Source organism: Zosterops lateralis (genome assembly GCF_965231275.1).
Source record: "Zosterops lateralis genome assembly, chromosome: 6".
NCBI classification, from domain to species: domain Eukaryota; kingdom Metazoa; phylum Chordata; class Aves; order Passeriformes; family Zosteropidae; genus Zosterops; species Zosterops lateralis.
In genome coordinates, this window is record NC_139761.1 from 40,555,620 (window position 1) to 40,581,752 (window position 26,133).

A 26,133-nucleotide genomic window follows, 5' to 3' on the forward strand; every position below is an offset into this window, starting at 1 on the left:
CTCTGCCCAGATCTCTCTTCTTTGCACAAGATGGGGGGCTTTTAAAGTACCCAGCCTTTCCCTGAAATGCCAAAGGGCATAATTTCTGGGCTAAAACCATGTCTGGTGGATGTCTGCTCCTCAGAGACATCACCAAAGAAGTGGCTACTAATGCTGGACAACAAAAGTGCTTGGAGCCTATAGTTTCAGTCTCTAAACAGAAGGTTATAAAGCACAGGCAGGGTTTGAGCACATTAACCAAGTGACAGATTAGTCAGCTTGCCAGGGCACTGCGGCAGTGGGGGCAGTGACTGTGCAGGGAACCGTGGATAGCAGTGGGTCCCCAAAGCCCCTGTTGCCAGCGTGGCAGGGCACAAGCTCTGTGCAGGCCCAGCACAAGGTGGCACTGCAGGCGTGTGGCATCACTTATTTCCCTGCCCTTTGTCTCAAAGGATCAAAGAGCCTCTTTCCAGGCAATTAAAACCACAGGTTGATAGCCTGCTTGCACTTTGCCAGAGCACCTTTCCCTGGTGAGGGGGAGCAGCTGCCTGTTTGCCTCGCCACTGGCACATTACTGACACTGCTTTTATTCCAGTTAGACAACAGTAAGTACCTCAATAGCCAACACTCCGATGGCAAGAGCTCCTGCCAGGTACACGTATGTCTCAAAGGAGTTCAGGATCACGGTGTAGCAGCCCTAGGAAACACAAAACAAGGTAAGACACCTGAACAGCACACTGTGTTGTTCTCACAGCAGAGCCCTTGCCAGGACACAAGGTGCTCTCAGATCCAGGGACTATGAGCATGGCTCCCTCTCATCACTTCCCCCAGCCCCACGGCACAGGAGACAGAGGTCCACAGGACAGTGCTGGGGAGGGGAAGGTATTGCTGTAGCGTGGTGGGAGTGGTTCACACCCCTCACTGACCATTAGGAACTGTGAGTTCCTGCAGGGCAGAGAGGAGCAGCACAGAGAGGAACTCCATCTGCAAAGGGCAGAGACTAAGCACAGAGGGAAGGATAATCACTGCAGGTGACAGACATCCAAGACTGGCTAGAGAAAAGGATGGTTTATTTAAAGCCAAGGCAGGAGATTCTTGATTCATCTCTCACAGCCAGCAGCTCTTTAGCAACCCAGGACCTTTTCTCTGTGCTTTCCCCCAAAAGAAGCTGGCTGAACACCTGCTGATCTTGCTATAGAAGAAAAATTTCAATAAGAACTCAGGGCCATGCACTATGACAATTATTTCAGTTATGAAGCATAGCCAGCATCACCCTTAATTAGATTTATTTTTGCTAATACAGTTAACAGCAGGTAGATCTTCCTGCAAAGGTTTCAGGATATTTCTGGAAATCACCAGCTTATCCTGGCCTCAGTTTAACCAGCCTAAAATTTCAGCCCACCGGGAAGTTTCTGCAAACAGGTGACACATAAAGAGAAAAGTAGATTGGAGTTTGTGCAATATGAAAAGTAGCTTCCTCTCCACTGAAAATATACTTCACACATACATTTTAATCCTCTTCATACTGCTAGAATGTTTTGATCACCTGTTTTTTTCCCTTCCACCCATAATGGAAGTGTTGGAACTACAAAGACAGCATGATAGGTATTGTGTTGTGTGTCCATGCCAGATCCTGCTCACTGTGAGTGAGGCACAACTGGTGGAGAGTGAGGGAGGCTATGGAGAAGATCCACTCATGATGTCACCCCAGGGGACCCAGACTGCTTGGGGCAGTAACTGAGCTGTTAAAACCATGCTCTTGTCAACATGAGACTGCTCAGCATCAGCTCTCTGCCAGCCATGTTTCAGTCAAAAAACTGAAATTTTAAAACTATTTTACACAAGTGCCCCACTCTGTGCTTGATGACATTCACTGTGCACACAGCTTCCACCAACACTCTGGTGACACGGGCTTGCAGGAAAAATTTCCTTTCCATGGGAGTGGTAAGCTTTGGCGTTACCACTCGGGGAAAACTTTAACCCTCTTTCTCACAATGCATTTCTCTTTCCCTCCCTGCTATCTGTCATCTCTCTCATCCCCAGCAATCAGACCCAGCAGAAGCAGCATGTTGCTGCCTGCTGTGATCTCTCACCCAGAGTGCCTTTGCCAACCATTTCCAGCTGCCAGTCAGGGAACAGTTCACATGCTGCTTCCAAAATCCTTTCTACTCTTTCTCGATCTGCTCTTAAGTGCTGAAAAGAGGACCACTGCCTAGTCTGGAGGGAGAAGGAGGCTTGTACATTTGGTCAGTACAGAGCTCTGTTTGTTTAACTAATGCTGAGGTGAACATAGTCAGGAACTTTGCTGGAAAGTTTCTTAAACATCATATCTTGGTGACATTGGAAGGAAACTTGATCCAGCATCAACGGGATGAACTGTCTTGTCATAGTCCAGTATTGCACAAAATTGCCAAGTTGAGAGTCCTGGCAAAAGAATCATAGAATAGAACTATAGAATGATTTGGGTTGGGCAGGACCTTAAAGATCACCAACCCCTCTGCTACAGTCAAACGCCTGCCACTAGACCAGGATGCTCAAAGGCCCATCCAACCTGGCTGTGAATATTTCTAGTGATGAGGCATCCACAACTTCTCTGGACAACCTTTTTCAGCATCTCACCACACCTACAGTCAATAATTTCTTCTGTAATATCTAGACTAAAACTACACTCTTTCAGTTAAGGGCCATTCCTCCTTGTCCTATCATTACATGCTTTTGTAAAAAGTCCCTCTCCAGCTTTCTTGTAGGCTCCCTGTAGGTACTGGAAAGTCAGCTATAGGAAATGCCCTTTTTCTACAGTGAAGAGTAAAGAAGCAGAGAAATTCAGCTTTTCAATACTTCTCTTAGAAAACAGACATGGTTTTCTGTGGCAGTTCAACCCTAGATATTTTGGTTGTATATATTGATTAGGAGTCTTTGTGAACTATATTGGAACCACTCCTGCAGCCAGTTAGAGTCAACTCCATCCCACCCTATCTGACCTGTACTGGCTTGATAATTAACTTCTTAGAGGTAGTTTTAACCTTCATAAACACAACAGAACTTGATCTAAATTTCCATCTTACCTCTCAATCCCTTAGGAAAGTCTTTGTATTTCTGATGATACAGCACAACATGGACTTAGCAGTGTATTCAATGAAAGGAGATTTTCAAAATCAGCCACATGTCATCACTTCAAAAGCTGTCAGCAGGAGTGTAGTTAGGATGTGAGGTACAGTTAGGACCTGCCAGATTCACTAGCTACCCAGGACCACTGCAGCCATCTCTCTGCCCACTGTGAAGCTCCTTTTCCTAGCGTTCAGCCTCCCTTACCTGCCGGTTCTGAAACCTCTCATTGCCTTTTAGACACTCTTCCTTGTTGATAAACATCCCTTCCCGGCTCTGGAGCTCTCGCTGGCAACAAGCCTCCGGTATCGCCTTTTCTGAAGAGGAGTGTGGGAGATGAGGAATAGCTTCAAAATCTTCTGGTCCATTCACTCCACAGCAGGCAAACTGGGGAGAGGCACACAGAAGAAAGGAAGACAGAATTGACACCTTTCCCTGAAAGCAGACATGAGAAATCTAAGCCCTGTTCTCACAGGGATCAAAGCTTTAGTCAAAGCAGAGACAAAACAACCATTGATTCCGAAGAAGTGAGTTGTGCTTGTACCTTGGAGCTTCTTTTTCTCCTAAGTCTTTATAAAGTCCCACTGTTTCTGTGTCATACTGTAGATTCTAAGGTACTACTGGGAATTTTGCTGCAAACTACATGGGGCTTTGGGGCATATCCAGAATGACTTGCTTGAGATCACCCAGAAGTTCAATCCAGGCTTCCAACCCTTTCTCCCCATAGCTAATGGCCAGGATTGTTGCTGTTCAAAGGCACTGCTAGGTGATTTGAGAAAAGTGCCTCTTTAGGATTCCAGTCAGATGCTTTTTAAGGATTCAAGTCATACTCTGACTCCGTCTCCTTTCAGTCAGCAAAGGGAAATGTCTTTATTAAAGTCCTGAATCAGCATGAAGGGCAGCAATCATCCTTTCCTTTTAAGATTAAAATTGACTTTTCATCTGCAGAAGCTGACGTCCTACTTTTCACTCCTGAAGGGATACACCGTGGGGTGTACAGAGCACTAACACGTGTACACACACACACAGAGATTGAACTTCTTGTGGTAGGTAATAACAACTGCAGCTCCAATGACAGTCAACCTGTAACCTGTCCAATTAGGGGCGTAATAACAAAGTCAATTTTGATGGCTAATATTTCTAGAGTGAAAATATATCATTAGACACACTCCTGCCTAAGCTGCTGTTAACAACAAAACATTAATTAATGCCAGCTTTTGGCTGCTGTTGGCTGGGAATAATTCTTGAAGCAGTCTGCAAGGTGAAAGGCCCAGAGCAAATGCACTGATACCCTGTTGCAAACAGCTCCACTGCTCTCTGTGCCCAGTATTTGAAAACTGAGGGTACTCCAGTGCTTCAGGCTTTGGCAAATCAGGTGACCCTGATGCAGTCACTAGGAGTATCTCTATCTCAGGGCTGGTGGCAGCTCCATTTGAGGAAGACTGACTGCCAGCCAAAGTCTCACCTCCCTTCAACCAAAAACTGGTGCTAGGCTGGACACAACAGAGTGGTTGAAACAGGCTGACCCTGGGAAAGCTGAGAGTGTGGGCTGAGCAACGTGTTGGTGGCCACTGACCGTGGGCGGAGTGGGACTGGTGCAGTCTGACTTACTGTGATCATAACAGAGTTCCAGGTGGAAGAGAAGACGTCTGTGTCGTTGTTCCTCTGGTAATGCTTCTTCAGCTCCTTGGTGAAAAACTCTCTGGTCAGCTGAAATGCACAGACAGGTGGAAATGTAAAGGCTGTTGTCAACACCTTTCCCAAACCTTTCCCAAAGCTCCCTTCTGTGAATGCCGGGGATTCTTTGGTTTTTCGGGTTTGTTCTTTTTTTTGCAAACCTCAGAGGAGAAACCTGTGAAAAGCCATTGTCATCTGAGCCATATCTATGTAGAGGGTGAAGGGTGCCTGTGGAATAAAACTGTCACTCACTAAAATCAGGGACTAAACTATATCTATACTTCTAAAATAATATTTACACTTAAATGTTGATTGGTTTTAAGTTTTGTTGTTTTTTATTTTAATTTTCAGCACGAACTGAAAATATTTAATAAATTGAAACAGGCCTAAACCAGATTTTAGAAAGATTGTCAAGTCCACACCCAAACTGTATTTTCACTTGCTAGGCTTCATGAGGTCTGCAAGCAAAGCATGATTTTCCCTCCACTTTTCTGTCAAACCAGTTAACTTCCTACTAACAGTGGGGGAATTGCTCTGAATTTACTTCAGTGTGTGAGAAAGCAGAATGAAGCCTTAACATGAAACTTGCTGGAAATGAAAAAGAAGTTAAAAAAATTAATGACTAGGAACTAGCCAAGCCAGCTTATTAATCAGAAAAAACTACCATTTGCTTTTGATTATCTAAAGATGCATGAAGAAAAAAATACACAAAGAAAAAAAAATCTTTATATTTGTGTTGAGATAATTTAAACATTTTTCCAAAAGTCAACAACATAAATTATTGGAATTTCATCTACCCCTGTTTATATTTACAGTAAAACAGAATAAATGACCAAACAACTTGTTTCAGAGTCTTCTTGAGAAGTTAGACACCTTGAAATTACATTTACTTAGGATGACTCTCTGGAGGAACAGTAAACATACAATCCTAACAATCTTGTTAAACTGAACATCCCAGTTCAATCTTGCTCCCTTTCTGTCACTTCAGGGCAAAAACTTCAAGAAATCCCCTTTCAAGTTCCCAATAGATCTGGGCTTGCATGGTCCCTTCCACAAATTGTCTTTTAATTTCTGATCCACACAGGCAAAATCTTCTGCCACTACAAAAGCCACAGTGAAGGGGGCTGGACTTGGCCGGCCACGGCATTGCTGTGATGTTGCATATTTGTAGGATCAGGAATTAAGCTGCCTGAAAAATACCCTTTTTATTCCCCCCTGTTGTTCATACAGCACTGCTGACACAGTAACAGAGACTGCTACAAGCTGGTTTCAGGTTCTTGATATGCAACGTGAAATATCTCACATACACATACATATGTATGAGGTCTATGGGCAGGCACAAAAGCACAAGCACAATACTGTTTGTTTCATTTGTATCACAAAATGTAAGGACAAAAAAAAAGGCTGTAGTGAGTTTCAAAAAGACCCTGGATACCACCTAATATTGGTTTTTCTTTTACAAATATAAACAAAGACCAAATATAATTACTACATCAGTACTGGGTAAAACTTTGTCACAAATACTTGAATCATGCAATTAGCTCAATCTCACTACCTTTAATTAGTTATGCTGTTAAATTCCTAAATTCATTATTTGGGACAGATATTAACACTTTTTTTTTTTTTCTTTTGAATATTAAAATAGCAGAGGACATGGCATTTTTCTTTTGGGAATTTGTGAGGTTATAAGATGCTGAAGTATCTCCTCAGTGTTCTCCTTTCCTTCCCTTTCTCTGTGTACTTTCTCTATACAGCATCCAACCCTGCAGACAGCAGCACATTTTTCTGATGCTCATCTGTTCCTGAAGCACAGACTTTGAAACTGATATTACTGCTGGTAATAATCCCAGCCGGCTGCCTTTGTTGGGGTCTAAAACAAAAGAGTAATTTAAATATAAAGTGAAACCTTTATTTTGACAGCAGCAATCCCAGAGGAAAGTGTTCAGAGTTTGTCTGCGATTTTTGCAACACTTGGCCTAAAACAGAGCCTAGTGCTGGAAGAGTACATTTGCCAGGAAAATAACTGATTCCATTTTGTTGGTCTTAAACTGCTTATCCTGACCATCTCAAGTTCAGAAGAATGGGGCCAAAAAAAAAAAAAATTCTTCTTTTAAAAACTTGCTGACAAGGGAGGATGAAATAAGACAGTCCGTGTCCTTCCTCTAGCTGAAACAAGTACTGGCCCTGATGAGGTTGGTGCACATTGGATTTTTTGGCGGGAGCAAAGGACCAACGGATAAAACTAGAGCTTCACACACACTTTGACCACACAATTGTGGCAGCCACAGCCATGAACGAACAATAAGGAGCTGCTCAGCTGTGTTTTGGGCGGGGTGCCTCCAATGCAGCACATGCATGCATACATTTACATGGCACTGAATGAAGGGAGACTGTTTTGTCACACCGGTTCAAAAAGTAGCTTTGCTGGGATAGTGCAGCCAGATAAAAAAATGTTCAGAAAAAGGAGAGCACAACAGAGGCATGCTGGCACTGCCCAGGAAGGTCACAGCCTTCTCATGCTGTGCTGTGCTCAAGGATACTGAATGCTGTGCAAGAAGCTGCCTTCATGGTGCCTGCTTGGGAAGCAGGAAACACTCCTACCCATCTACATCAGCCTGGAGCATTCTGATGTGTCTGGCACAGTACAGAGCATGGAGGTCCAGTCACTAGTGCTGCACTCCCCACTTCTGCAGTGCCTTCCATCTGAGAGATCTCTGTCTGCTCAGCTTTCTTTAGCTTTTCTTTAGCTTTTGCCTCATGTCTGAGGGAATAGAGGCACCAGCAACCAAGGTGACTTGCTTATTAAGTGCTAGAACTGGAGCTAAAAATCCAAACATCCCAACTCCATCTAAAGCCCTGCCACTGGACTCTTCTCTTCCCTACCATCCTGCTTTCTTGCTAAGACAGTTCACTAAGAATCAAATATCCCTCCAGGGTTTTTCCCAACCAGACCTCTGAAGGGTGTATAAGGAGCCATTCCTATTGCTCTTTCACAGTCTCTCTCTAGTGTTCATGAAAGTCACTATTTTATAGGGGAACTTCTAGAGGAAAAAGGGTTCTCCACCGCCAAAACCTCCTTTTCAAAGGAAGAAAAACTCCAATAATCTCATGGCTGATTAACAGCAGTCTTCCTCTTTAGACACTGCTATTAGATAGCTCTTTGGAAGTGCAGCTGGACTTGCAGGTCACAGCAGCTCACCTTCATGAACGCCACTTTCACTTATCCCACCACCTTGCTCTGCCTCACTGATTCTTCCTCTCATGTCAAATCTCAACAGAAAACATCTCTTTTCTCCCTTGTTTCTGGCTCTTGATTTTTCTCACTCCCTTAGCCATTAATAATTTAAACCCATTGAGTGTTTGAGACCTGTTTTGGATGTAAAACCATACAAGAGAAAGCCGCACTGAACATTATCTGAAAAGCAAACAGATAAAGTATATCTTTTGTCTTATTTTACACACCCAGAGAGGCCACAGCCATATGGACTGGTGAAACAACAATCACAGAATCCCACTTGGTAAGCTTTGAAGAAATTTAGATTGGCTAAATGCGCATTTGCCACCATATGCCATGAAAGTAATTTATTTCACAAGGAAGAAAAAAGCACATCTGCTCTTGACCCTAATTTGCTACTCTTAACAATTCTTCCTGCCATGAGATCAATGAAAGACCACCTCTGTCCATCCATCTAGTTCACCCTAACCCAAAGGTGACAGCAAAATTGGCCACAAGTAGCTTCCAAGCCAGACAAGCTACCACCACAACATACAGCAACACCAAAACAAGGGCTATTTTTTTCAGAAGAAACCTGAGGAGCCAACAAACCACAAGAACTCACAGATCAAGTTTGACTTCTGCACAGAGCCATCTCCAGCTATGCTGGGATCTGACATTCTTCATTCCTTCCCATTTAAGCCCTTCCTGTCAATCATTCTGACAGAGTGGGAAGCTGGTGATACAAACAAGGAGACAAGCTCAAGAAAGATAGAAGTTTGTTCTCCTTCAAGTTTTATCTCACAAAACACTGCCAGATGCCACAGAAGTCTAGAATAACCACTGTGACCTTATCTTGAAAGATAACATGACCTTATGTGTCCCGTGACTCCCATGGGAGTGGAAGGTACCAATGCTTTGCCCAGAAGCAAGCTGGAAGTGAGGAGGACACATCAGAAATGCAGTCACTCCACACCCACGACTTGCAGCAAGCCTGGGCAGTTTCTTGTACCTTTTACAAGTTTCCCACAGAGAAGGGGGGAGGTGGGAGCCATCAGCTGACAGCTGCTTGCCCTGGACCTACTCCTCAGGGACCATGTTCTGTCACAAAGCACATACCTGGGCGTGCAAGTCTCTAGGTGTGGGGTCTGCCCCTTGTGCTTGAACCAAAGGAATTTTCTAAAAATTCCTAACAGCAGAGCTGTAATGACCAGAAGACACCAGACCCCCCATACTGGAATATGTTTATAGGTGTTTCCATAAGGGCATGGTGTCAAAGCCTACACTGGAATGGGGTACCCATTCTGAGTGCAGAGTGCCATCCCTTCCCCACTGCCTTCAGATCTGAGACAAAGACAAAAGACCACCAACTCATAAATAGAAAAAGTCCTCTCATTACCTGCCCCCAAGCTCATCCTACTATACAAGCACCACACTCTCCTGCTGTGAGCTTCTTAAGTTTTGATTATTTTCTATCAAAAGATTTTTAAAATTAATAACATTAAAACTATATTCTGATTTAAGGAAATCATCATTATATATGGGCTTTGTTTGCTGATACCATATTTTTCTCACATTCAGTACAGGAAATGTGTTCTATGTTCTCTTGCTACTGGCAGAGGCAAAATAAGCAAAATAAATACAAATAGTCACTAGTGACCACTACTACCAGCCAATGTTTTTTCACAGCCATCACTCAGAGAAGGACGGACCTACTTCAGTCAGGCTCTCCTTTGCACATGTGTGAACATGAAAAAAATGCACACACCTTTGTTGTTTAGAGAAAGAAATGAGACTGTAGTTACTACTACTGTAGTAAAAGTTTACCACTAGCACAGGAGGGACGATGGCCATATAATAATATTCATAGCAGGAGAATAGAGAAAGGCTACATCCTACAAAGCTTTGAAGAGAAGGACAAAACTAAGCAGGGCAATAAGTAGGGGGAGATTTGCTGTATTGGCTCTGTCTGGAAAACAGGAGTTTTCAACTATTAATATAAAACACATGTTATATTGAAAAAGGAAAATAGTTATTTCAATCATAGTGTGACTTTATTACAAAATTTCTCTCTGACAGAATGTGCAGCTGGTTTGGCTGCAAGAGAGTCAGGAAGACTTTAAAAAACTCTAAAAACTTAATGAATAAGTGTGTCCCCATAAACTCTCCATCCTGCACTAGCCAGGTTTGTTAGCATTCCCTGACATGTTGGCAGGATAGTAACGAGTAAGGTTTGGCTGATATTTGAAATAGTCACTGTACAGACAAATCAGACACTGTCTAATGCGCTGCTCCAGCTATGTATAACCCCACTAGAGCCCAGAGATTGCCCACCATCAGATACTTACATTTTCTCTGAATATAAAAGCCAGGATTGCAGCTGAAAGCTCCGCCAGGAAGATTAACAAAATAAACATGAAGAACTGGAAGAGAGAAGATAAAAACCACAAACATAGCATTAAATGTGCACAGTAGGTAGTAGGAATACAGGGTTTTGCTAATCGCCAGAGAGATGGAAAAAATAACTAAGGAAATTTTTTCCCCCTAACAATTAAGAAACCATATGAGACAGTCACTTGAAGCACACACATTCCCTCTCTGACCTCGTCACAGGACATGGCAGCTTGTGACACTTTTGCCTGGTTCTAATGAGTAAAAGCATTATAAAGTTACAGAACCTGTAGGATCCCCTGATAAACCCACACCAAGTCAAAACAGTAAAGTCTACTTTGATGGAAATGCTATATAATTGTGGACATGCTGACACAGGTTAAAGTCTCCAGACACCAGTATAGGTATCACATGTAAATGCACTCACACCCCTGATTGCAATACAAACAACACAATTTTACTGTAATATGATCACAGCATATTTTGTGTGGAAAGAGGAAGTGGGATATACCCTCAAATATTTATTTCTATGACCTAATATGGACTGTTTTCATTTCAGGACAAAATTAGCCTTGGTTAATATTCCCTCCACACAATGGGGATACACTGAGTTAAGTACTAACCACACAGGACCTCTACAGAAAGTTGATAACACACCATAATAATTTAACTTGATTTTGCAAGTACTATCCCTGTATTGTATGGTATCTAAAGTCTGCATATTCACATCTTTATGATAAGGGCGTGCTGCAGACTTGACAGAAAGCACAGCCTGCACATTAAGTGATAGTAAAAGGGAAACAGGCCTCCAGGTTGAAGTAAAACTCTTACACTTATGTCATCATAATTTTAGGAAAAGGGAAGGAAAGCAAAACAGAGAGGCACATGGCTGTTCAATCTAAGCTGGAACTATATTTCATCCTGTTGCCTTTACAACCTTCTGCTGCTTCAGTCTAAAATTTTGGGTTTCAGTCTTACCAAAGGCACCTTGTTTTGGTAAGGTTACCAAGACTGGGTGATCCATTCAGCCTTCCCCCCCACCCCACAGAAGTGAATCAGATGCACTTGAGGGGTCTCATCCCCAGAGACTGACATCCTGTTGTGAGGGTGCTGTTCCTGGGACCTTGTCTACCCAGAGCACTCAGGTACTTGATAATGTTTCCAGCCCAGGATGAATGATGGGACTGCTCAAATTCTGCCTGTTCTTGTGACCAGTTCTCAGTGCCACCAATGCCTCGTGCTAATTTGATGCTCTTCAGTCATTATGAAACAATAAAAATAACAAGCAAGCATGTACCCTTTAACATCCTTGAAACAATGAATACTGGTGCTGAGGAATAGCTATAGGAACGGAACAGAAAGTGCCCAGATTCACAGTCTCTCCCAAAATGGCATTTATTTCCATTCTTGTAGATGAAATCATGGACTTGACTCACCATAAGTCTAAACTAGGTGGACATTTTTTACGTTCTTATTGCCATTAAGAGAAATTACCATTTGAATGAGCCTGTCTAAAATTTCAAACAGCCCAAAAATTTGAGCACAGACTTTGAGATTATTTTACAAAACTGAGTAAATGTTAAGGCATTAACTTGGATTTTGGCATTGTGTGAGAAAGGCAAAAGTGAACTAAGAACCACATCACGTGGAGGGTAATAAACTTTGTACATGTTACTACAATGAAGGTAGATGAAGCAACAAGTAAAAATAAACACAAGAGAAGTCTGGATTTTGTGTGTGTGTGAAAAGTTTATAGAACATCTTTCTGAAACAGAAAACAGGCAGACAGAGCCAGAAGTACTATTGTGATCCCCAAGAAATGATTTATAAACTGTGTCTTAGGGGCTGTGCATTATGCGCTTCAATAATGGAGAGACAATTCAAACTATCTGCTTGGAATGAGCAAAATGTTGTTTTCTTGTCAATTATCAGAGCTGTAAGTGATTTTGCCCCACTGGAAAAGCACATGCACCACCCTATCAGATTTATCTTCCTGCTTCTGCAGTGGAAACAAAAGAAAAGGAGCCTGGGCTCAAATAACAAAACAAAAAAAGTCAGATGAGCAGGGATTTTGGTTTTTAACAGCATGATGTTGCTTGATTTTGCTGAACTAGTTAACTCTCTAATTTATTCTTTCTACTCGAGTTTTCTGTGTGGCTTCTTTTTTTTCCTGCTCAGAGACTGTTTTAATTTCACCACAGGAGGGCAAAGAACAAGTGATGAGAATGAACGATGCTTTGCAAATTCACATCATCATCCATCAAGGGATCTCAGCATAGTCACTAAGGTCTAAGGTGGTGATCAAGTGATTAATCCCATCACCCTGCTAATTGCATTTCATTTACTGATTACTGGGGGGCACATGTTCACCCAAGCTCCAGCACAGGTCTGTGCAGAAGTGGAAGCAGTCATTCCCAGATTATCCATGATAAGCTTCATTATCATTCCCAAACTGATTTACACTTACATTGTGCACTCTGCATTACAGATTTGTAAGTTACAGTAGAAAAAAACCCACAAGCAGCCATTAGGGTTGATGAGAAAAGGATGGATCATCAGTGTTTCAGAACTTGCTCCCATTCAGCATTTCAAGGAAAGCAAAAATTGCTTAACGTGTTTTCCTTCCAAAAATTAAATTGATTACTGAAATGTGAGAGCACAAAGGAAGCAGCTGGTTAATGCATGGGACACAATAACCTCACATTCAAATTCAAGCTTGATACTTGACAATCAAACTCAGATACTCCCCACATCCAAGGTGAACATCCTGAGAAATGGGATCTCTCATACTGTTTAAAAATCTTGCCCCAGCTCCAGGTGATGGTTACAGGAGTTTTGACAGGAGTTGTCTATCAGAAGTTTCCACAAATTAATGCTTCGTGTTTATTTTTCATAACTCATGCAATGTTCCAGTTTCAGAACTGCTGTTCCAAAAAGAGCACCAACCATGTTTAACTCAAAGGCCCTGTATTTTCGTGCTGAGAAGTTTGAGGGGCTACTACATCCATTTTACAGAAGTGCAAAACAGGATGTCTGCATTTGAAACTAAGCCAAATGAAGCTAACATGGGCACTGCTTTTAACAAAGCTGGATTCAGTCCCTTGGTGCTATGTTGTATGTTCAATAGTACTTTGGATTCTGATTTTGACAGTGCTATTTTGCAGTCAGAGGAACTTCAGGACAAATTATTCAGTGTCTGATTTGCAGGCCACTGTTTGTTCCTTTTTTTTTGTGAGCCAAGTCCAAATGCCTGGAAATCTAGAAACGCTTCACAGCTTTGTGCTCAATGCAACATGTTAGGTTCCATAGTGATGGGGTTATTTTTTACCAAAAGACCAGCAACTTGATGAAAAATAAAAGTCCTTGCAAACACTGAAACCAGAAACTAGAGAACATGCATCTGTCTTGTCCCTTCTATCTTCTGTTTACATTTGGACTAAAAGCTTCAGGCATACATTATGCATCACTGTGAAATCTCACTCAAGCGGCTCTCTGGCTCATCAATTCTTTAACAACTTTGTAAGTGGACTTGATTTGATCTAGCAACTTCTCCCCAGGTACCACCCCCACAAAGACTTACACTCTCTGTTTTGCAAGTGTTCCCAGTCTCTCTGGCATACAGTCATGAATCTTTTGCCTATTCAATGTCTGAAACTTACTCCTTTCAGACTTTGGTTTCCGCAGATGTTTTCAGATCAGCTGATTTTAATGTCAGCTGGTGTGGCCCCAAAAAATAAGTTAGAAACTTATTTCTTCTCCCTTGGTATCAGTACAGGTCCTCATCTAAGCGCTTCATACTGGTGAACATGAGATGGCTGGCTCTTTACTTGAGTTGGTGTTGATACAAAAAGCCCTTGAAGATCTGACTGATCAAACTGGAACAATAATGCCTTATCCAGTAATTACTTTTAGAGTTTCTTCTAGTCTAGGGCATTACTTCCAGCTCATACTTTTCCCACATTTTGTTCAAAATAAAATAATAATAAAGGTAAATAAATAAAGCAGCAGGGTTCAGAACTGTCTCTAGGAAAGTAATAACCACAAAATTGAGTGTACTGGAGTATAACTAAAACACATGGAGAAACATTCAAACTTGTAAATGATGTTAAACCAGTATAGAATATGGCCCAGAGCTCCCTTTCTTCAGCCAGGTCACCAGTCTGTATGCAGCAGACTGAAAATATTGCTCTCCCATTCAATTACAACAACATTTTTCATCAAACTTCACTTTTAGTTTCTTAATCTTACAAGAACAGGCTTTGAAGTAACTTCAGGCTCATTGGGCTTCATCCTTTTACATTTTATTAGGTTCCTCTGAGCAGATTGCCACAGACTTCATAGGTGATACATTTGTTTTTCTGATTTACTTCTGAGATGAATCCCAGAAATCAAACCCAGAGCAGCTTTCCCCAGAGGGCTCTCATTTGCAGGCTATGAACTCAAGGCATATGGGAGCCAAGGGCCACAGAGAATTTATCTCAGTGAAGCCACAGTCATCTCTAGGAAAAGATGAGTTTGCAGTCAAGAAAGAGAACTTTCCTGTCCTGTTTAGAGACAAGCCTTTTTTGAACCATGAAGCAACTGTGCAAGACACAGTCTTAACAAAATACAGTAAAAAAAGAAAAAGAAAAACAAAACAAAACAACAACAACAACAAACCCAACCAAAATCCACAACAAACTCCAAGTGCCACCAGACACATTGGGAGAAACAAAAGATCACATTTCACAAAAAAAAAAAAAAAAAAAAAAAAAAAAAAAAAAAAAAAAAAAAAAAAAAAACAACAACACCACAACTACAAAAAAACAACCACCCCAAAACAACTAAACAAAAACCAAACCAATAACTAATGGTCTTTGTCTTTCAGTACATAACTAACAATGCCTTCCAGTAGGAGGTAATGGTTGGAAATCCTTCAGTGTCAGAACTTGAGAGGAGTGAGAGGCAAGGGTAAAAGTGACTTATTTTAGCTCTTTGTAATTATAGATGATCATCATGGGTTGAAATTTAATCCTGTCATTCAGGGGAAAATTTGTCCAAAGATAACAAATGTGATTCATTTTAGGAGCAGAGTAGGCTGTGTCAGTGAGTGACCAGCTATTGAGAGCAGCAATGACAGCAATGACTGCTACGATGCAATGCTGGGCTGGGCATTTCTGTTGGCATGGGGGGCTCCCTTGCACAGGGACTGTGCTCCAGTGTTCCCTCCTTTGTCGTGAACTCCCAAGGAATGAATCTACAAGTGGAGAGTAACCAAGAAAGGACCATTTTTGGTCACTTCATAAATGCAGAAAAAGACCAAACAACCAAATGGGGTCAATTAAAATGAAAGCTTAAAAAGGTCAAAATACACTCCCAGATTGGGCTCAAATCTACATAGGTGAAAAAGCAAATTATCTGTATTTCTAGCAGTGTGCAAAAGTATCCTCAACCTACTTATCATCTGAAAGAATAACAGCTACAACAACAGACACCCATTCCTGTGCTTATCCCAGCATCATCTCTCCAGTCACCCCTAGGGGAAGCACCAAGAGGCCGACAGAACTTTCAAGGACACTTACAAACAGCAGGAGGCATTTGTTCTCCCGGATGGCACCACAGCAGCCCAGGAAGCCCAGCAGGAAGAGCATTGCTCCCATGGCCAGCATGATGTAGGCTCCCGTGAAGAGCAGGGGGTTGGCAGCCACGATCTCTCGAAAACCCGTGGGATCCACAATGACCCAGATTCCGAGTCCCAGCAGGCACGCTCCTCCCAGCTGTCACAGCACAAGGGCAGGAGAGAGGGGGAGACAGGTCAACATAAAACAACTGCTGCAGAAAAACTGGATTCATTACTATCTTTTGATCAAAGATGTTGATTTGGAGAATTTGTGTTTCTCCAGGGCATGTATTCTCTGCTGTGCAGGTGACTTCTGACACGGTACTCTTAGTATCTCTTGCTCAATAAATGAATCATTTGCAGCAAAAGCACCTTTCTTTCTCGACACATCACTCTGTGTCTGTTTACTCCCTCCATACTGGTGAAAGACAGTCTTGATCTGCTGCCACATCTGTAGAGGACAGCTCAGTGAAGGGGCTCACATGAGCCATACCTGCCACAGAGGTCAGGGTGGCTGGGCATTCCCACCTTTCCTTTAAAAAACAAAACCAGCTAAGAATGACTCCACATGTGGTAGGAAAATGACTGGTTCTGAGCAAAAATCTCAGCAGGGCACCCAAGACTAGAAAACAATTTCTTCTGCCGTTCAAGGATGAACCACATGCACCATTAGTTGCAGCATTCCCTGTAGTTTCCCCTGTCAAGGACAGCAACAACTCAGACAACACTGACCACTGTGCTGCCCTGCTGAATGTCTGAGCATCTTTGGATGCTGCAAAATGCTCAGTGATTGCTTGTGCAAAGCAAAGAGGATATTCTATATTGTGGCAACTTTACCACACTATAGCTTATCCTGCTGGCCAGCAGCAGGCTGCTGGAAACAGGGAGATCCAGAAAAGAAAGTAAATTCCAAATACTTACAAATATAAAGAAATTGAAAAGAAACATCAAGTATTTCATGCAGCTCAGACAGTCTCCCTCCATGGTCTTCAGGGTCCTTTGTCCAATTCTGCCTGCAAAACAACAGCACTTTCTTAGCATGCTTATTTTTATTGGACAGGCACAACGCTAGCTCCAATCTATTTGTATTTTCCCCAAGACCCTGTGGAGTTCATTATACAGAAGAGCGTTTTTCTTACCTGAACAGTGAACATAGCACAGGCTAGTAAGAGATAATGATTGCTGCTTGGTCCCTTTGTGTTTTTTATAAGGTCTGAAGGCGAATACAGAAGTGAAGGGGAAGGTTGCAGGAGAGGAAAGGTCTAGCTTTACTTGCAGAGTGAGATACTGGAGAAAAAATATCCCCCTGCACATGAAGAATTTTTTTCCCCACTCCTTAAAGCTTGTCAAGTCTAAGAATCACTGAATGTAGCTGTCTATTTCATGCTGAGAAAAGGTCATATTGAAACAGGAGCCAGAACAAGCTGTGCCCACTCAGAAGACACACAAAAAATACATTTGGGACAGTTATCTTCATACAAGCTTCTCTACGGAATGAATGCCACACAAACATGGACAGCAGCTTCAGCAGAACTTGTAGACATTTGGGCCTGGAATGACAGCACTGTGTGGACATGGCAGAGCTCAAGGAGGACATCCTCACATGGCTACTCAGCCTGGGGCACAACACCTGCTTGCCATGCAGCGTGAGATGTTCCTGTGCCCATGAAATCCTGCTGCTCTACTCCCCACCCTGCACAGACCTTTTGCAAGAGGAACCCATGGATCAATGTTGGAAAGCTTTTGAGGCCAGGAGAAAATGCTAAAGAATCTTAAACAGTTCTGAAACTCTGTGTCTGATTTAGACAACTGCTTGGCCAGTGCTTCTATTGGAAAAGCAGCAATAAATCCTGACCAGGTGAGGCTACACTGGAGGAGAGTTCCTGCTTGCTGTTTAATGAAGTGACTGTGTGTCCAAATATGCCAGTATATCACCAAGTACCCTAGAGGGACAGACAAATAAGTGTATGAAATAGTAAAACTTCCACTGAAACAATGCAGTCATGGCACTGTGCACAAATGGAGCTCTACATTTGCAAATGCAGAGGCACAGGTTTGCTTGGCTCCCCAGAGGACCCTTCCCAAAGCCCACATGCTTCTTAATGCATCTCATTCCCTTTCTCCACTGCAAATGACATTCCCTAACAGATGTGTATCTAATGATATGCTATGTTAGCAAAGTCCATTTAATTAACTTAAAAGAAAAAATTGAAATTACCCAAGATTTTCACCAGGCCAGAAATAAAACTGCCTTTCACTCCACTGTTTTTGTTAAACCACAAAATCTGTGAGTGCTCCAGAGCCTCATGAGGTGCTTTCCTCTGTGACCATAGGAAGTGCTCTGCTTTAGCCTAAGAGCTGAGAAAATCCATGGCAGCAGAGCTCCCAGCATGGGGCTGCCTGAGGTAAGAGCCAGATTTTTGTTACACAGTGTGTGTTTGGTATTCTGCTTTCACTTGATTTAAGATCAAATCAATTCCTTCTTTGTGACAAAACAGGCTGCGATGTAAATGGTGTGACACAGAGGCTCCTGTGGACAATCAATTGCTTTCCCTCTGCAGCTGCCTGGAACTGGGGCAGGACTGGGGCAGTGTGCCTCTGCTGGCTGGGTACTGCCCAAGGAGCCCCCTTTGCTGGAGGAATCCTGAGAAGATCCACCTTGCCTGTGGAGACACACAAGCCTGAATCTAAACCTGAGAACAAGAGCAATATCTTTTCTTTGCAAAGTTTATTTTCTTATACCCCGATACATAATTGTTCTGCCTAGAGATATTCAAAGACAAGATGGTGTCTGCAGGAGATGGGGAAGGGCACAGAGCTCTGATGTGGGACTGTAGGAAACGCCCACATCTTCCTGACTCTGTTTAAAGCCATGTCTGCAAATCTGACAGAGAAAAGGGAGCTTGAAGTCCAGAGGGCTAAGGAGCTGGGCAGGGAATTCTTCAGTTTCATGGGAAAGGTGAGTCTTCAGCTCCATTAACACATGGGTTGGACACTAGAGAGGGATATGAAAATGCAAATAAATAGGGTACTGGCATTTCAAGAGTCCCACAGTTGGTGTCACCTAGATGTTCCCATCACTACACTAAAAATTCATGCTCCAATGAAACAAAGGATGGCTAAATCTTAATATATTAGCCAAAGTCTTAAAGTTTTCTCAGAAATTTCAAAGTCCTGCTGCCTTGAGCACCCACCTGTGTGATTCATATTATAGTAGACTTTGTCAAAAAAAAAAAAAAAAAAAAAAAAAGAAAAAAAAAAAAAAAGAACAAAGAAAGAACAAAACCCAAAACAGTTTAGCCTTGTTGTGACACTATACATAATTCACACACCCCACTACAGTCACCCACATGAAAACCAATGCCTATGGTCCAAGGAGCAGCATCTCCTAAGCCTAACACTGTCTTGATGCTTTGTAGTGTTGATAAAATCAAATTCCTGCCTTACGGTCCTTCCCATGTCTGGGGCTGCTTCCTCTGCAAGGTGAGCAAGCTCCCTTGGAATTTCTGGGGCTTTCAGATTCCAAACTTCTTCCACTCAGGATGTGCCAATGAAACTCAGGGTCAATAATGTAAGGTCTGGGCTGGTAAAGCCAAAACCAAACTGTATCAAAGTTTCCACATCAGAAGAACTCAATGCAAGGTTCCAAAAAATGCCAACCCACTGACCTGATCTGAGAAACAGAAGCTCTGAGCAACTGTTGTACTAGTGGAACTTAGAAGTTGGAGATACCCACACACATCAGCACAACACACACTTTCCAGTTTCTGCTGGGTACCCAGATTTCCAAACAGCTCGTGCAAGGTCACCATTTGGATCCTGTGATTGCACTGATTCAAAAAGGGCGAATCAACCAAAAGCATGGTCTGATCTCCTATGAGGCACTTAAAACTGTCTGGTGTCAGAGCTTGGGGACTCTAGCATATAACACCATCTAGTTCATATTTGCAATGGTGCTCCAGACTCTGAAGACTATGCAAGTAATGCTGACTACAAACAAAATGCAAATAATTTGACTTACAAATAACATAATTAATAATGCATTTGTGCCAACTAATTTGCTGAGTGTACCTGGAGTCCCTGATGACAGGCTTCATGACTAAAATAACTGACATTAAAGGACAGTCCTAACCCACAGAGATGGGCTTTTACTTTTGTTTTTAAGCCATACACAAAAAGAGCAAATTATCTGAGTTACTCCTACTACACACTGATACAAGTGTGATAAAAACTGAATGTGTATGTCTTAATCTACCTTTTAAAAATACCTTCACTCCCCTCCTCCAGGCCCCAAATCTGTGAGAGATTAAGTTCTTCTCTGCAGGAGACATTTAATGCTAAGCAAACATTAGCAGTCAGAACTGCAGAAGACAGAGGCTGACAGATGCTCTCCCTGGCTTGTCCTATCTCAGACCTGTGAGACATATGAGATGCATTTGTTTTTGTCTGAAATCTAGCTATAAATGTTCAGCTTTTTCTTAGTAGGCACATTATTCTACATTTCTCTCTCCCCTGTATCCCCCATGAATTTTATCTTGCAGAGGGAGGCTAAAACTCCTCAGCAGTGTAGCCAGGAAACACAGCCCAGCTGCTGTAATCAGTTAGGAATAAACTCTAGTTTTTTAAGGCAATGCATTTTTTTGTTCTCCAGCCACTTCCTTCCTTCTGTCATTTGCTTTGCATGCCTTGCAGCTGCCTTGAACTTCACATTTCTAAAGGCAGCTGCCCAACCACACCCCTACAAAAGGCCTCCAATTTTCTCTTTGCTGCCACTGACATTTCCCTCAACCCCCATATCCTTTTAACACTGGATTGAAGCTCATGGATTCACTTAGATTGCTTCTTTACCTTTTCTTTGAAGAAGGAATCACTGGAAAACTTAGGTTGGACAGGACCTCTGGATGTCACTGAGTACAAGCACCCACTGCCTCCAACCTGGGCCAATTCCAAAATTGATCCAACTTCAAAGTTAGAGCATGCTGCTTAGGGTCATATTAGTTAAGTTTTGAATAACTCCAAGGACTGTGATTCTCCAGTCCCCCTGGACATCTCTTCCAGTGTTTGATGGCTCTCCTTGATAAAAAGACTTTTCCAAACAGCTGCCCAAGGGGTACCTGAGTTACCTGGTGGCAAGAGCATCTCATGGATGTGCTACTCTATCAAAACTGTCAGGAGCAACTCCACTAGTCTCAATCCTCACATCTTCTGCATTTTATCACTCCTACCCTCTACTGAAAACAAGTGTGTGAACCATTTTCCTTGCCCATCCCTATCAGGCCACTGCAGATAATTCATGTTTCAGTGTAGAAATTCAGACAGATTGACTGATTGCTCATCACAGTCTCCCCATTTCAAATACTTGATTGAAAACACAGAATAATTGAGATTGAGAGAGATGTCTACAGGTCTTCTTGCCCTAATGCAAATCACTTTTCAGTCACTGCTCTTCTATCACATGATCCATGTATATCTTCTTTCAACATAAATATCTGTTTGCTGTCAATGTGCATGAAAAACTTGTCTCCTGAACTGATGCTTAACTGTTGCTTCCTGTAAAACGTAAGAACCTGTTCTGCAGTACTTCCTACAAAATATTAGCCTGTGTCTTGAGCAGGAAATGATGCCAACTCACACCTACATTCATAGCCATACACGATGTACCAAGTAAAAGCAGAAGATGTGTTTTAAGTTCTCCAGAACTAGTGCCAGGTAGCCTTTAAAGGCATTAGAAAATATGGACTAGATTCTCTTTCAAGTAAATGTATTGATTTATAGAGGCTCTTCCAGATAAGATGTCACTGGAAACATCCCTGAAGCTCTAAGCTGCACCAGTGGCAAAGGATCACCCCTGCTTGGGATTGCTCCATTGTGTCCTCTCCCCAGCAATGTGGCAGGCTGCCCTTTGGCTTGCAGGCATGGAGACTTGGCTCAGCATACCTGCCTTCCTTCCCAAGGACACCTCCCATAAGAGGATTTCTGTGTTCACTATCTGCAAGCAGTATTCACCTTTACACCAAAGCAGTGGGATCTCCTAAGAGAACATATCTAACAGGAAAGGCCTTCCAGAAAATCCTCTCAGAGCTTTATTTTCCCACAGTCTGCTCTTCTAGATGCAACAGGGATTGGGGGCAGTTTCATAAGGGAGGATGACTTTCTGCAGTACCTTGCTGGTGATAGAGAGGCAGATGAGCTGTGTATTTCTTACTGCCTCCAGCACACCATAGCTACCCTTAAGCTGCCCCAACAGAGATACAGAGAAAGTACCTGGCATACAGAAAGAGCAAGCCATTAACAGCATTCACCTTTACTAATCTTGAGACTCGAAGCACAATGTCTCTTCCAGTGTTTAATTGTCTATCTGTCCCATGTATCTCCTTCTATCCAAGCTAGTCCTGTAAGAGAAAAATATGCAATTACTGAAGAAGTCAATAAAATGCAATCATGTTAAATACACAATTTATTAAAACACACCACCCTGATGAACGTGCTCAGTTTAATTGCCACCTTAATTTAGTGTACATTAGCACTAATGAAGAGCTTTTAATACCCAGTGAGGGATTCAATTCTTCAGAATCTCTTTAACAATCTTTGGGGTGTTTTAAATGCCCACAGACCACACGTAAATCTATAGTCCCATTACACATGCACTTCATACCACAAGAGGACTAGATTAATACCAGCTGCACCTTCAATATTTTATAGGAGGTTTAGACAAACTTTAATCTGCTGTGACTTTACAGCCCATTTACTAGGAAAATGGAAAAGGCAGGAAGGAAGATGGAATGCATCTTTGAGAAGCCCGGCTATTAGGAGCAGCAGCGTGAAATGTTGGGTGCTATCCCTCGTTCTTCCAGCCAGCTGTCACACCAAGTTGAGCAAACTTTTTCCTCTCCCTCTGCCTCATTGTGACTGCCTGGGAAGCAATAACAGACAGGGACAGCAAAGCCACAGCCCTGTCCACCCAAAAGCATTAGAGACATGGGATAGACCTGAGGGATTCATGTGCAGACTGCCACTGTCCTCAAGGTAACAATCAAAATTTTCTCAGGGAGTTTTAATTTCTGCCCACACAATGCTAATGACAATCTTTGACTAGGCAAAGGTGAGGTGAGACTACAGACTAATGTGCAAGGCATGCATATTTGACTCTTGCTTTCTCAGGGCACCCGCTCCTCGACTGTTTTTTTCCACCTGTCTGACACAGTCCCAACCCTGTATTGCAGGGCCTGTGGGGAAGGGGCAGCCTTTAACCCCTCAAAGAGCAACCCAGGCCATTAAGAGTCCAATATTCACATGGGGCTCAGCGCTGTAACTCACTCACTCATCCCTCAAAAATGGTTTTGGCATACTTGCAGCTTTGCTGGAGCCGCTGCTTCCCTGTGAGGCACCAGATAAGTCATCTGGGTCTCTCCCTGCTTTCTCTTTGCCAGCATTTCATCATGATTTCTGGAGTGGGTGCATTTAACATGTTTCCCACAAACATTTTTAAATGTGTCTTTGAAAATTGCCTTCCATTAAGACTTCTGTGAGTAAAAGTCTATCATTTTGTTGGCAGGAAGTGAACAAGTAGTTTCAAGGTGGATAAAACTATTACAATATAAAACATACTATGAATATTCATAGACCTTTTGTTTTGCATTAATCCCTCACATTTAATGTCCTTCCTCTGTTACTGTAAACCTACATCTCTAGATGAAGAACAGAGATGGATGTCTTCCCCTTTGAATTCTGGAGGGTACAAACATCTCTTGCCTATCCACTTGTCTCTGATGTGAAGTGCTGAAGGCATGAGCCGAGCAGTGGCTGAACTGCCCTCCTTTACAATGCTGGGTACAAGGGCTGCTCCAGATCAGTACAGCTTTCCCACCAGTGCTGAAGTTCAGAGGGTGCTGTGTGACTGCCTGGGAGATGGCTGCAGCAGGTTCAGCAGGTCTGAAGACAGTGTACATCTAGTAGGACAAGGGACAGTGCCTCACAGCAGAGAGGCCCTGTTTGGCAGTCAGAGCCCAGTGCTCTGACTTCATATGCTTCATCCTGTGTTTTGCAAGTGTGATTGAGAGACAATTTCTTCAGTTGTCCAGTCCTGTGATGCCATTGTCTTGGGATAGATGCTGCCAAGAGAAGATGGTTCTAACTTTAAAGCAGAGATGACACTGTGCTATATAAACCTATCATTAAGAAAATAACCAGAATGATAGGATTCCTGCTCCTACTGTGTGTGCATATAATTACATTCCTACAAGCCCTCAGAGGTCTGCGTGGGAGAGGAATTTTATTTTTTTATCCATCATAAGTCACAATATTTTAAAGAAATTACAGCACCCCAGAGAAGAAGAATTTAAATGCTTCAGTAGGTACCAGCAGGTACTGTGTCAGAAGGGATGAAAGACTGCATTTAGTGCCAAAGAGCAGCAATGTTCCACCTGACTCTGTGCCTTAAAGGGGAGGAAGTCCCTGCCAAATAGATTCTCTTTGGTTAATAGCTACGATTTTGTAATTAGGGAGAATTGCACAAACTGCAAACCCAACATGCCTAATTGTGACTCCAGCAAGCTGATGCCTTTAATTACAGTCTCTGGAGAAACACAGTGGGAGCTGGAGCAACAGCCTTATCCTTGGGCCAGCCAGCTGTGGCTGGCACATTGTCCACAGCCACCACATCAACTCTCCTTGCTGAGCATTGGCTTCCCTTCACATTGACATTGCAGCCCGTTGAGGAGCCAGCTTTGATGAAGGAAAAGCAGCTAAACATATGCCTCCTGCTGGTATCATGCTGCAAGAAAAACACCTGGAGCTCCAGAGCGAAGAGGGATGGGACAGAGGGGTTGAAACTGACAAAAGGCAGCAAGTGAAACAAGAAATTAGTGGAGTGTGCAGGATGGAGAAGCAAGGCTTGTTGACTAGAACAGGAAGGGCCACCAGATGAACCCCTTAAAACTGCTGTGTTTCACAAGGGCTTCTACTCACTGCCAGTCCCCTGCACTCACCACATTTGCAGGGTCAAGAGACACTTAGACAATGCCAGCCCATATATTCAAACAAAGGAGAAACCAAAGACAGAAGTCATGTCCTCCTGGATCTCTATGTCAGGTCAGTGCTTTCACAGTGGAGGGTGAGGAGAAACATCTCTGTGGAAGCCGGATCAGAATAATTTCATTCCCTTGCAGTAGCTTCAAAAAAAAGGTGAAACACTTTTTGATTTAGAACTGGGCCTTGGCACAAGCTGTTAGCCCCATGTGCTGTCCTGTAACTATTGCTCCTACTTAAATAACTAATTGTTCTGGAATTTCATAGCACTTGTGCAGCAGAATCGTTGCTATGACACAACTACATTACTGCATGTAAATCCAATTAGATCCCAAAGTGCACTGTGTAACTGTAATTGGCCCCTGTGGAGCAGTGATGAGGGGACCTGCACTGGATACTAAATGCAACTGGATACTAAATTACAGTCTATCTACCTCCTCTTTAGTTGCATTAAAATGCTAATGTCACTGTAACATAGGCCGGTTTAGCAGCGACTGCCTTGTCTTGCAACACTGGAGTGAATGAGGCTGTTGCACTGCCTCAGAGCATTTAATTCCTCAGTACAGTTGAGTGAGCAAAGCCCTTAGGGGCATCTTATACCTTCAAACAGTAACCTGATTGGTTTTTATAACACTAAAAGCATATGAGGCTCGTAACAGTGTTTAAATGAATCAGAGCTGCCTCCAAAACTACCATAAGTTTCCTACACAAGCAGAGCAACTGGGTCCCATCTCATCCTGATTGCTTTTAACAAGAACACATTTCTGCCACCAAAAGTCAGTGTGCGTAAGAGAACATCAGTCTCACACAGGAGGAAAAAGAGGGCTGGATTGAACCTCCTAAATTTTCAAATAAAACCCACCAGATTTGCAACAAAACGACTAATACAACTCTTACCCTCTGTTTTGTATTTGCCCTTGCACAATGTGTGCATAGAATACATGAGATCATATGGAGGCAAAATCTCCCACACGTGTGCAGCCATTCAGAATGGAAATTCAGAAGTCCCAGAGCAAAACCAGTTCTAAATGCTGTAACATTTTGAAAAGTGCTAGATTATGTGTTTGAAGTGCCAGCATGGCTTCAGGCCACAGACCACTCTGTTTCAGCTGGTGCAAATGTGCACACTGCACCGTTCAAA

General features: G+C 42.7%; 1 protein-coding gene across 1 annotated transcript in view; it reads right to left on the reverse strand.

Moving 5' to 3' along the window:
* Positions 1 to 24,975, reverse strand: part of TSPAN18 (tetraspanin 18) — a 32,469-nt gene extending 7,494 nt beyond the window's left edge. The window contains exons 1-8 of the mRNA XM_083863304.1: positions 24,953 to 24,975; positions 22,268 to 22,357; positions 16,887 to 16,978; positions 15,928 to 16,122; positions 10,324 to 10,398; positions 4,696 to 4,794; positions 3,292 to 3,471; positions 593 to 676 (exon numbers count right to left, since the gene is read on the reverse strand). Coding sequence (XP_083719430.1) covers positions 593 to 676; positions 3,292 to 3,471; positions 4,696 to 4,794; positions 10,324 to 10,398; positions 15,928 to 16,122; positions 16,887 to 16,949 — 696 coding nt within the window. The 5' untranslated portion in view covers positions 16,950 to 16,978; positions 22,268 to 22,357; positions 24,953 to 24,975. The remainder of the gene's footprint in view (positions 1 to 592; positions 677 to 3,291; positions 3,472 to 4,695; positions 4,795 to 10,323; positions 10,399 to 15,927; positions 16,123 to 16,886; positions 16,979 to 22,267; positions 22,358 to 24,952) is intronic.
* Between the last annotated feature and the right edge of the window lie 1,158 nt (positions 24,976 to 26,133).